The 11,836-nt window shown below is 38.2% G+C and overlaps 1 protein-coding gene and 1 long non-coding RNA gene across 3 annotated transcripts; both read right to left on the minus strand.

Moving 5' to 3' along the window:
* Positions 1 to 7,389: 7,389 nt before the first annotated feature.
* Positions 7,390 to 9,287, minus strand: LOC113740986 (uncharacterized). Of its 2 annotated transcripts, XM_072046748.1 has the most exons (7): positions 9,027 to 9,287; positions 8,847 to 8,917; positions 8,539 to 8,715; positions 8,209 to 8,430; positions 8,026 to 8,118; positions 7,847 to 7,933; positions 7,390 to 7,728 (listed from the first exon to the last, which is right to left on the minus strand). In XM_072046748.1, the coding sequence occupies exons 1-7, from the start codon at positions 9,193 to 9,195 to the stop codon at positions 7,390 to 7,392; spliced, it is 1,158 nt and encodes a 385-aa protein (XP_071902849.1). In that variant the 5' UTR covers positions 9,196 to 9,287. The 2 variants fall into 2 exon arrangements, with proteins under 2 accessions (XP_071902849.1, XP_071902850.1); XM_072046749.1 differs by lacking the exon at positions 8,847 to 8,917 and having other exon boundaries at positions 9,027 to 9,180.
* A 1,014-nt stretch (positions 9,288 to 10,301) lies between these two features.
* LOC113741491 (uncharacterized) lies at positions 10,302 to 11,633 on the minus strand. Its single transcript, XR_003460637.2, has 3 exons — positions 11,389 to 11,633; positions 10,922 to 10,988; positions 10,302 to 10,458 (listed from the first exon to the last, which is right to left on the minus strand). It is a non-coding gene; the product is annotated as an uncharacterized lncRNA (long non-coding RNA).
* Positions 11,634 to 11,836: the final 203 nt, after the last annotated feature.

Genomic DNA, 11,836 nt, shown 5'->3' on the forward strand with positions numbered 1-11,836 from the left:
GTTTTGCTACATGTTTACCACATATTTCTTGTGTGTTTAAGTATTAAGTGTTATCTATAATTGCTCCTATGAAATTTTTCACCGTTTTAAGGCGAGTGTGTACTTTATCTCACTCAACCTACTAAAATAACAAATTTCTACCGTTTAATCGTGAATTTCTACCATTTACCTGTATATTTGATTACTTGTGCGTGTTGTAAGCTCTTAACTAAATTGGGCCCTGCCCTTGTTGCTAACCTGTTCGAGCCAAGACTGGGATCGATCGGGTAGGTTAGAACCCAGGGCCACTGTATCGGTATACTCGAGTATTACCACTGGAGGGATAAGGTGATGGCCAGACAAACGGGGGGAATTATTGGAGTTATAAGGTGAAGTTGACCGAAACAGTTCCACGTGAACACCGTATCCTTTTAATGTGTGTTTATTTCTGTAAAATGATAAATGTCTCATTTTAGTGTGCCAGTGTGACACCTTGAACCGTATGTACGTTATGCTTAATTTACTTGATCTATTAGAACTGCTTATGTGTTTTGGAACCTCACTGGGTTGTTTAGCTCATTCCACGCTTTTGTTTTCCTTAACAGGGTTCAAAACCGAGAGTGCTCACGAATAGTACTAAGTTGTTTTCTTTGGAGACTTTAAGTTGTGTTGTAGGAGATGATTGTAGTACATATTCTTTTGGGTTGTATTTAAGATTGAAGATTAAGGTAATTTTGATAACTTGTAAGACTTGAAAGTTTATTTAAGGGAGAGATTTTCCTTAATTTGAATTTTATTATTGGTTGTGTACCTTTAAGTTTAAATTTGACTTGTATCGAGTCGTGGCGAGAATTGGGCAGGCGTTCCGCGGATACCCTTGGGAGAAGTAGGGGCGCCACAAGTGGTATCAGAGTCATTTCGCGTGGTCTCTGCGCGGGGTGAGATTGGGCCAAGTGGTGTTATGGTCATTATTATGTGAATGAGTGAAAACTTAAGTACTCTTCTAGAGCGTAAGTTGTGAATCACGAATGTGATAGGTATAAACCCTTTTATCTTGATACTTGGGCAAAATTAGATATGTATGTTGGGTAAAAATCTCAAATGTGGTGATTTACACTTGGGACCGGTTGGCTCGAGTTGTGAATTATCTTATTTCAGATTTTTGTACCCGAGTACTTAAGAGTTGAGGGCAATGCTAAGGACTTGAGATCTCTATTTGTTGGGAATAAGAACGAATCGATATTTCACGTGAATAGTTACAGGAAACCAATAATCATTTGGCTAGAATGACACCAATTAAGAGAGAGAGGTGGAGAAGATCGAGACTCAGAGGATCCTAGTGTGGGAATGAAGTTGATTATGTTAGGGAACAGGAATCATCTAGTTCCAATTAATCTAATGAAACACTACTTTTGATCTTTTGTAATGGGACGATGGGAGTAGAACTTAGGAGTTTGTACATTGGAGATGCATGTACTTTTGTTAATCACCTATTTACTTTTGTTTGCTGATCTTGACTTGGAATGTACTTTATTTGACTGTAACTTGTGTTATGATCTGATAAATTTGAGTTTGTGTTTGACTTGTACGGTGATAATGTTATCTGTGCAAGTGATTTCATTTTTCTTTAGAAGTGTTACTGGTATGTGTGTGTAGTTCGATTATGGTTTAGTATGGGGTTTATGCATGTGCATCTAGATTAGCTGTGAATATGGAAACTAGAGGACAACGAAAGGGACATCAACCCAGATAACCCCGAAATTAAAGAGTAGATAATGAGTCTGCTACTGATCAAAACGCCGAGCCAAGGGTTGGGGGAAGAGATGACCAAATGAGATTAGTTTTAACTCATATGACGGATGTACTAGAGCTCTTAGTAGCTCAACAGGGCCAGAGAGTTGGACAAGAAAACTAACGTGAAAACCAAGAGATAGGGGATGATTGAGTTTTGGAACGGTTTCAAAAATTCTTCCTACCCAAATTTTTTGGCGGACCTGACCCAGAAGTGGCTGAAAATTGGTTAGAAAATATAAGGAATATATTCGATGCCTTGAACTATACAGAAGAAATAAAAGTAACTTTTGTTGTATTTCAACTTGAGGGAGCAGTCCGAACCTGGTAAAATGTTATAATAAACAAGTGGAAAAGAGATCAAATTTCAAGAATTTGGATAAACTTTGTACGAGAATTTAATAAGAAATTCCTTCCTCCACTAGTCCAAGAAAAGAGCGAAGACGATTTTATAAAAAGCTTCGTCAAGGAACTTTGAGTGTGGTTGTGTGAGGACTCGCAAATTTCTCATATTTTTTCTCAAAAATGCCCTTTTATTTGGAAATTATTATTTTTTAAAGCCCTACTACCCAATTATTCCACAATAAGTGTAAATAAACCTAGAAAGTAGGGTTTCACTTTTGGTTTCAAGATTGGAGCAAATTAGGGTTTTCGTGATTTTTCGCCGGATGAATTTTCGGTACTGAGCAAGGATCAAATTTGGTGATTAAAAGTGACTTTTAAGTGAGAAATAATATGTGATTAGGAGCAATGATATAGAGTTGGTGAATAGGAAGTAAAAACTCTAGTACATGTGTTTTTAAGAAAAACGGTGCGAACCGACGGGTACCGTGCACTACCGATTGAACGCACCACTTGACCATCATTTTTTATATACTTAATCTCTTTAATATTAGAGCCAAACATCAGCTATAAAGCTGAGCAAGCTGGCCGAATTTTTTGACCAAAAACGACAAGGAAAAGGAAAAAAATTAAGAACCAATCTTGAAGCAAAAAGTGGTAGTCTTTCCTTGGTTGGTTGACTAATGAATTTACATCATATTTATCCCTAAAACCAACTCCAAAACTCATCATTTCTGTACCATCACAGCCGAGAGAGAGAGAGAAAAGGGAGAGCAAGAAAAACAAGAAAAACAACCATTTCATCTTGAGTTTGATCAACCAAGTGAGAAAGAAAGGAAACTAAACCGATTAAAGTGTTAGTTGGTGAGTGGAGAAGCTAGAGGAACTAAGAAATTTCAAAGGGGGTGAAGTATCACTCTTCCAAGCCTTGTCTTTGAGGTATAAAAATCTGATCATGATCCTTGTTCCTTTAAATTTTGGTTTAAGATGTTATTTAGATCATGTTTTAGTTTGATTACAATATAAGCAAGTTGTTGTGATGATTCTTGGATGAGATATGCAAGCTAGGGTTTGATTAATTTCTGCCTAACCTTGTTTTATACTTAGTATATGTTGTGTATAATAGTAGATAAGGGGCTTTGGTAGAATTGGAAGCAAGAAAATGGAAGGATTGACTTGAGATTTCAAAAATTCCAGATTTCTGGAATTTCAGGATTTCATTCTGTCTGATTTTAATACTCATAGTTAGAGGCCAAATTATGCTTGACCTAAAACATGAAAGTTGTAGAGAATGGTATTTTATAGGTTTCTAAAAAATTTCAGCTCAATCGGAGCAACGTATCCCATGAAAAGACCAAAATACCCTCACTATTTTAAGGTTTTTCCCAGTAGTCCGTTTGGTCAGTTTATCCAGTTTATCACGTTTATTCACTAGGATCCGTACTGATTTAGCTTTTTACCAAAACATGAAAGTTTTATTATTCTTACTTAGCTTTTAAACGCCTCTAAGAACACCTTAATCGGACCTTGGTAACCTGAGATATGACCATTCCAGTACAGTACGGTTAAATAGCCGACTAGTTGGATTTTGGTTCTGTAAATTGAGGATTTGACTAGGTTGCATTGGAAACTGGACTAAGTGATCTTCATGAACATTGTATCCCTGTGTCTTAGCTTCGAAACGGTATAAGTTCCGCCTCAATCCGATAAGCGTAGCCTCGGATGTGTTATTTCCGCAACCACACGTCAAATCTGTCTTTTGCTAGATTGTATTTCCGCACTAGTTATTACTTTGATTCTTATTCTTATGATGTTATGAGCCTATGGAACGGCTATTGACTTGCATTTATGATATATATGACTTTGGGATTGGCTGAGGAAAAATAATGAAGCCTAAATGGATGGAAAATTAGGTAAACACAAAGGGCATGCTGCCCAAATTTACGCTCGAAAACTAGAAAACTATACTTGCAACTTGAGTAAAGGTTAAAAGTGATTATCACTTGAACTATCAAGGGTTATATGTTAGGACTTGGCCGAACTCGTACTCTTAGGAAAACGATATGAATCACTATGAAACCGTTTTACTTGCACTTTTGACTCAAAAGTCATCTCCAAGCAAACATGTTATCAAATTTTTCAGTTTGAAAAGCGATCAACTATTTCACAGCTATTTCTCAAGTGAATTTCACTTTCTTGATTCTTATTGAACGAAACGCTTAAGTTTCGAACCTTAGTTGATTTTCAAAGTTCTCAAGTTAAGTTTTATCGCAGATTTGGACTCCAAACCCGGAGTACCACCCAAACAAGAGCACTAGAGGCACTATTTTGGTGAGTGCTTCCAAATATCTGATTGAACTCGATATTTGTCATTTATCTTTGATCAACGTGAATACGTGATATATATGTGATTTGATAGAGTAAGGGTGTACTTTATCGCACTTGCCCTATCCAAATTCGTTCTTGTTTATCGACTTTACTTGACTTGCTCTACATGCACATGAATTATATTATGCCTGGAATTCCAGAAACCCTGTGGCTAGTTAATCGAGTCGAGCCGGCAAGGGCCTGATCGATTAGATAACAAACCCTGGGTCACTAGTAAGGTCGAGTGGAGTGTTATCTCCTCGACAATCCGGTATACTCGAGTATTACCTCCCGTGTTTCGTGTGGCATGCGGGCCCGGAAAAGGGGGTTGATTGGTGGACGGAGACTGGCGAGAAGTGGAGTTTGCTTTCTGGACTAGTTATTACTTGAAAGTTGACGGAGCGTCAACTACTATTCGATCAAGCTGGGATGGAGCCGAGACATGAGAAACTGTATCCTTACTTGTGAACATGATCCACACAATTCTTGACTACTTGAAGTTTTATCTCTTTACTTGAACTTGTTTGCTCGCTATTTCACTATTACATGGTTATTATCTTGTTTGCTGGACAATTTGATATTTGGAACATCACTGAGCTTTAGCTCACCCTATTAGTTTTGTTTTCCTTACAGGGGTACGAGGGGCGCGTGAGACGTGTAAAGACTAGCGTAGTCTAGTTATTTTGACTTTTGACTTGTACTCGCGTTATTCCTCGAATAGAATGTTTTGTTAGGGGAGTGTATATACTTTGAACTAGTTTGGGTATATTGAGACTTTGTACCCTGATTTCTATCAATGTAAATTATAAGTTTGAATTGTGGATGTTATTTATGGTTCATGGATGTGTGCACGTGATTCGAGTGAGTGAGTCCTGGCGAGAGTTGGACAGGCGGTCCGCCGAACCCTCTGGTACGCCTTAGGGGGAGGTGGGGTCGTCACAGGTGGTATCAGAGCCTAGGTTGTGAATTGATCTGGATAGATTGAGTGCTTGATACGATAGGTTAGGGTTTTATCCTTGAGCTTAGCCTTTAGCCTTGTTTTCTACGTGTTGCGTACTTACTTTTGCAATGTTATTTGCAAATTTAGGTGATGGCAGACGCTGACGCTTCTGGGGGTGCGGGGCCGTCTCAGCCCGTACCTGCTGATGTACCTTCTGACGCTCCTGCTGACGAACCCTATCTGGAGGGGCCCGTCTCTCGCGTGATCACATACCAGGAGATTCCCGGTAGGCCAGTGCAGCGGTAGTCCCCAGCGCGCAAGATCCGACGCTGCGACTGCTAGAAGACCTACTCCTACCCTGACCGAGTAGTGCTCGCTGTGGATGACGAGCGGAGACGATTGGGTAGCACCAATCGTAGGTGCTATGCGGAGATAGAGCGTCTTCGAGTTACACTCCGAGACCAGGGAGCCCGGATCCGAGAGTTGGAGGCCTCGGTTCTGGAGGAGCAGCAGCGGACCGATGCTTTCCGCGAGCAGGCTCAGGCGACTACTGGACGTCTGATGCGAGTAGTTGGAGATATACGAGACCGGACTGGCCACATCCTGACCGAGTGCGAGGCATTAGTGGATGATGTGCTTCAGGACTTGGCCGGAGAAGGCCAAGCGCCTGTAGCTCCTGGCGCTCCTGGTACTCTTGAGGAGGATCCGGATGAGGATCCTGAGGAGGACCCAGAGGAGGAGCTGAGTGCATCCTCGGAGTCGGTTGGGTCGGCGTCTAGCCAGACCACTTGTTAGTTTGGGTTGGAGGAGATTTTGTGGGATAGTTAGGAACATAGTGGGACGACACGTCTCCTTTTGTTTTTGATTTTGACGTGTCATGCACTACAAAAAAAAATATTTCTAGTGACAACAATCTTTGTCAAGAAAAGTTGCGTATATCGTCGGGAAAAGTTTTCGTGACGCTAATGTCGTCAGAGAAGATTGGTCACCTATACGCCGTCGGCAAAAGGTTTTCCTGACAACTAGTGGAATTCTCGTCAGGAAAAGTTCCATTTTCTGTGACGTGTCATCAAGAAAGGTAATCGTGACGATTCGGTCGTCAGGAAAAGACCTCATATTCTTGACGAACCTTTGTCAGGAAAGACCCTGAACTTTGTCACTAATTTTTCGATTGTCAAGAAAAGTCATGCATTGAAACTTGCTGGACGTACTTTAATGACAATTCAATGTTATTTTTCCTGACGACAGCTGCATCACTATAATATATTAGTTTCTAATTTCACCATTTAGCATTTTTAAGCCTAGCAATTTTAGTGACAACAAAGTAATAATATCATCTACTAAAACACTCCACCCAATCAAAATATAAAAGTATGCAAGCAAAATATCAACCAAAACTTCACAAATTTCATTAGTAGGCAACCATAATATGTCAAACCACAAAAGTTAACCATGTCAAACATTGACATATCATTACATTTCATGATTTGAAACCAATATAAATATTGCTATTTCTCCCTAGATAACTGCCATATACCTAACATGTGCTAAAATCAAAAGATGGACTTCAATTCCATGGTCAACAACATACTAGAGATGGATGATATCAAAATAGAGGAATTCTTCAGTATGAGCTAAAAGCAGTCCAAAAGCCAAAAGCAGTCCATAATGTTGAGTTTATCCCAATCTCAAAAGCCAAAAGCCAAAAGCAGTCCCAAACGTTCATCCCAAACCTGTACAATAAAACCAAGAAAAATCTGAAATCAGAGAAACAATAGAATGGCATGGAAAAGATGTATTTTTGTTATGATGCATGGATGATCACTACAAATTGCTTAAGGACCACCTAATCATGAGGACAAGCAATACAAGAATAATTACTATGCTGAAGTAACCAAGTTGTTCCACAATAGTAAGTAACTGCACATAAATATATTTGTTTCGAATAAAGATCTACAAACTCACCATTACTAGGAAGAACCTCCACACTGCTTCTGTTTCCAAACGAGGAATTCTTGCAGCATTTCCTGTATCCCTTGCTGGCTTTGTACAAGATTTTGGATTTGGGTATCTTGTGCTTGAATTCGCTCCTCATAGCATTGAATCTTCTCCTTGCACTGTTTTAGTTCTTCAAATAGTGCTCTATTAGCTGAAGATTCGGGTTTGCGAGAAGATTGGGGTGGTATGACCCCCATACCCAACCCTTTGGCACGACCAGCCCTCTTTCCTAGGACATTTTCCATAATTTTAACTTCATTGACAATTTCTCCATTCTCGATGCATTGTCTTCTCTCTTCTTTTAACTCATCCTGTACATATTAGATTCACATAACTCAAAGAGTCATTAAATGTATAATATATATGTAAATGTCCTGTTACTAATAAAAAACAAAGTTACTAGAATCAGCCGACTATAGTGAAAATTACATCGAGAGATTTTGCAGTATTATTCACAAATTGGCCATCCTTTTTTATGTGAGCAGCAGTCCAGGCATCAATTGCACTTGGTGGAACCTATTTTATAGCATAAAAGATCACGAGTTAGCTCTAGTTTTCTTCCTAGTATAAATATAAGCCAAAATGGAAATAAAAAATCAGTAATATACCATCTCTTGTGCTCGAACATGATTTGATTTTGAACCGCCAGTGTGCGGATAGGGTAACATGGCACGGTTCTTTGTATTGGCTTCTGATTTTTTCTATTAAATACCAAAAAGATAGTTAGACAAAACATAAAAGGCAACAAAAGAATTAAGATCATGCAAGTAAACAAAACTAGAACCAATCACCTTGAATATAGGATCTTTGAACCAATCACACATACTTTTCCACTCATCTTGCTCAATCCAGTCATAAGGACATGAGGTAAGTGGATCTTTTCCAGTTGCCTTCAACATCTTATAATCTATGTGCATAGTATTCCTCCACTGCCTATAGCTATTCTGAAGCATGTCATCCACATACTTTTCCACATTAGGATCAGTTTCCCAATCTTTGAAGTCAAACCATCCCTATAAATTACCATTAAGAAATAGATCATTTTTAGAATTGGTCAAGTCAGCAAAATAAATATTAACACACTAAATGTCATTATAAAAGACAACGGTGTAATCTGGTACCATCAAGCCACCATATAGGTTCTGTTTTTTCTCATTTGGTATGTCATCATATGTGCGTATGTCCTTCAGTGAAGAGAGGTGCCTTACAACATAACCTATACCACTAGCAAGTTGAGCAGCATACTTGATTGGTTTGCAACATCCTTCAGGAAAGACAATTTCCAATGGCTTGCCTCCCTAATATTAACAAATGAAGCATCATTCAGGTATACCCCAATTGAAATTCTAGGAAACTGATTATAAAAAAAAAATCTTGAATAGACAGTAATATTATATATGTACACATCTTAGTACTGAATGGCATTTACATTAGCTCGTATCATCTTCTCGATAACTTTTCCCGTGGTTGGGCCCCTGCCTTTTTTTTGCTTTCTTTGTTCTGAGAACAAATGTTAAACATTCTAGTTGATGCTTATTATGAATTATCACAAAAAGGATGCATACATTGAATGGTAATAAGTAAATCATTATTCAGCATTTTCACTTACCATTCGCCAATGCTTGAGTAGGATTACTATTATTTGAATTAATCTGGATATCATCACCTGTGGTAGCTGATTGATGCTCCAAAGTTGAGTTTGAAGTTGGTGGTTGTTCAGATTGCAAGTTGGTATTGGGTGGGCAGTTTCTCTTCAACCGTTTCCCGGAAGGTGCCATCTGCAATAACAAAGTATATGATAAAAAAGGAGTCAAATTAGTAAAATTTTGATGTCAAATTATAAACAGAGATCAAAATTTAAGTTATACCAAAAACTTAACAAAGAGTTAAAACCATGAAAAAGATATCAATTTGATCAATATTGGGTAAAACCACAAAAAGTAACACTTTCTTCTCCAATGCCAAAAACCTTTTCACTTGGCACTTCTATGCTATTTCTTAAGCACTATCTAAATCTATATCCATGTCAATGGTTTCATCACTATCAGAAGATTCACACTAGATAAAGAATTTACAAGTGCTGCACTTCTTTACGTTTCCCTTCTTTTTCCTGCCTACTAATGCTAACTGAAAACTGGCATAAAAAACCTATGGTATAAAACTTGCAAGGATATTATAGTACTTCAGAAAACCAGAAAGAGCTAATGATTGTGAAACTGTTTTTTTTTTATGTTACTTCCTACATTTCTTGCATGGATTTAGTTGGACACGATGGATGTATAGCCATCCTCTTAACAAAAAGAACCAAAAGCTCCCATTCCAACCAAACCTCTAAAACCAGATGGTCCATTTTCACCATAGACTCCAAATACCCAAACCAATAGATAAAAGCCCCTAACAATATAGGCTAGTTGCTGATGCATTTTTCGTCTGGTACAAATTTTTAATGCTCCCCATGACATAATATCAAACTAGCCAACTTCACCATAAATATTTATCCATGAGATCAGCTCCAAATTTATAAGTAGGGGCCCTTAGCCAAAATATCTAAAATACACTTGACTGTGTCGCATTATTGCGTGAATTGCTCCCACGTCCTATATTAAATTAGACCTGTGCCAATCTGTCAATGTGACTATTCCCATATTAAAACCCAAACCTCTCAAAATTCCACTACCTTCCCCACTTGATACCGCACCGCACCTACTCTTCCCTTCCGGCAACACCACTTTTTCCTCTCCCATTTGGCCCATTTTCGTGTTTGTACATGTATAAACAGATGTCATACATAACCCCAAATTCTGCGAATCTTGAACTAAAAACTGAATTTCAAGTGTATCTGTATCAGAGAAAACAATTTCACTTTTAATCCAAGTTTCCCCTTTTAATCCAATCAGATAAATGATGAATAGAAGGCACTGTAAAAATCAAGCCAACGGCTGGAAAATGCTCTTGATATGGGAACTTACAGTCATAGTTAGCCCATCCAATCCTTTGGCCAGCCAAATCATAAACAACAATCTTGTCTTTCAGAACAAGGTCTGCATGAAAGGAAACAAATAATGAAGAAAAATAGGAAACAAATTCCAGTTTCATTCAGACACTTTCATGACAAAACAAGAGGACAAACCAGAAACACTGAACATGTATCTCTGCCATCACATTGAAGGCTCATACTAAATGATCAATCAGAGATGAATCCTTAACAAGGTTTCAGACATTGAAAAATCAAAGAAAATTGTAGTAGATAAAATTGTTGAAAGCCGGTTGCCCATCACATGTATGACAAAAAACTGAAAGACAAATAACAAGGATAAATCAGGAAAAATGTTCGACACAAGACAAGCGTCTAGCACACCTAGATGTGAACATTGCACCATAAGTTTGGATCTACTCTGGAGTTAATCCAAAATATAGGACCCATTTTGCTCATATAGTAATATTTCATTTTGCAATTTACAAGTCATATCTGCCCAATGGGAACTGAACCTGTCAAGGACTCACCTCCAAGAATAGTCAATCCTTGACCCTGAATTTTCCGAAAGCTGATGCACCAGACTGCTGCACCATTCTGCCAAAAACGAACTGGCAAATCAATTTTATATGTACATGTGCAGAATTCTCAACTCTTCACACGCAAGAACAAGTTTTCCAAGAACCGTTCCTTTGTGAACATCAGGGAGATGGGAGCCTATCAAATTTGCACTAAATTCCTCATTCTCAACCAAAATAATGAAAATAATCAAATTTGAAACTTTAAGGGGCCAAATGAGGTTCTCCAAAACAATTTCTGAAAACTTAGATCACAAATGAGTCAATTTTTATGCAGAGAAAATATTTGACACCGAACTTGAACTGATGATCTGTAGGACCGTCATTTCACAGTCAATTAAGGACAAAATTGAAGGGGGATTCGGAGAAAGGGAGCTGATTCAAGACAAAATTGAAGGATTATTTGATTTTTACATCACCTTAGACCATCGTGTTGTCTCTCTTGTTGAAAGAGATGAAGACAAGTTCGGAGGAGTTCGTTGGTGTTCTCTGTTGTTGGAGATGAAGACAAGCTGAAGATTTGGAGAAAGTGTACTTTGTTGTTGTTGTTGTTCCAAAAGTAGAGATTTGGGAAAAGTGCTTCTTGAATTTCCCGGTGTCTATGTCATAAGGACAAGATGTCCTTCTAAATTCCTTTTCGGTCCAAGAGGGGAAAAAAATTGGTGGGAAAAAAATGGAGGGAGAATGAAAACTTTTCCTGACAAATTGATGTGGGGAAAGTAATTTTAGACAATGAAATAAATAGAAAAACTCGTTTAAAGTAGCAGCACCTTTTGAAGGATATTTGCTTGACGGGTTGTCATAAAAAGCATGGTTTTCCTAACGAAAAGGTTTCTTGTCATGAAAAATTTGTCACGAAAGAAATAA

Source organism: Coffea arabica, chromosome 4e (genome assembly GCF_036785885.1).
Source record: "Coffea arabica cultivar ET-39 chromosome 4e, Coffea Arabica ET-39 HiFi, whole genome shotgun sequence".
Taxonomy (NCBI): Eukaryota; Viridiplantae; Streptophyta; class Magnoliopsida; order Gentianales; family Rubiaceae; genus Coffea; species Coffea arabica.

Bases quoted from the DNA above. Each gene is read 5' to 3' on its own strand.
- LOC113740986 (XM_072046748.1), bottom strand. From the start codon at position 9,195: ATGGCACCTTCCGGGAAACGGTTGAAGAGAAACTGCCCACCCAATACC. The intron at 8,431-8,538 runs GTACCAGATTAC...GGTAATTTATAG, and splicing joins ACCTATATGGTGGCTTGATG to GGATGGTTTGACTTCAAAGA. The intron at 8,119-8,208 runs GTGATTGGTTCT...GGTATTTAATAG, and splicing joins TCAAAGATCCTATATTCAAG to AAAAAATCAGAAGCCAATAC.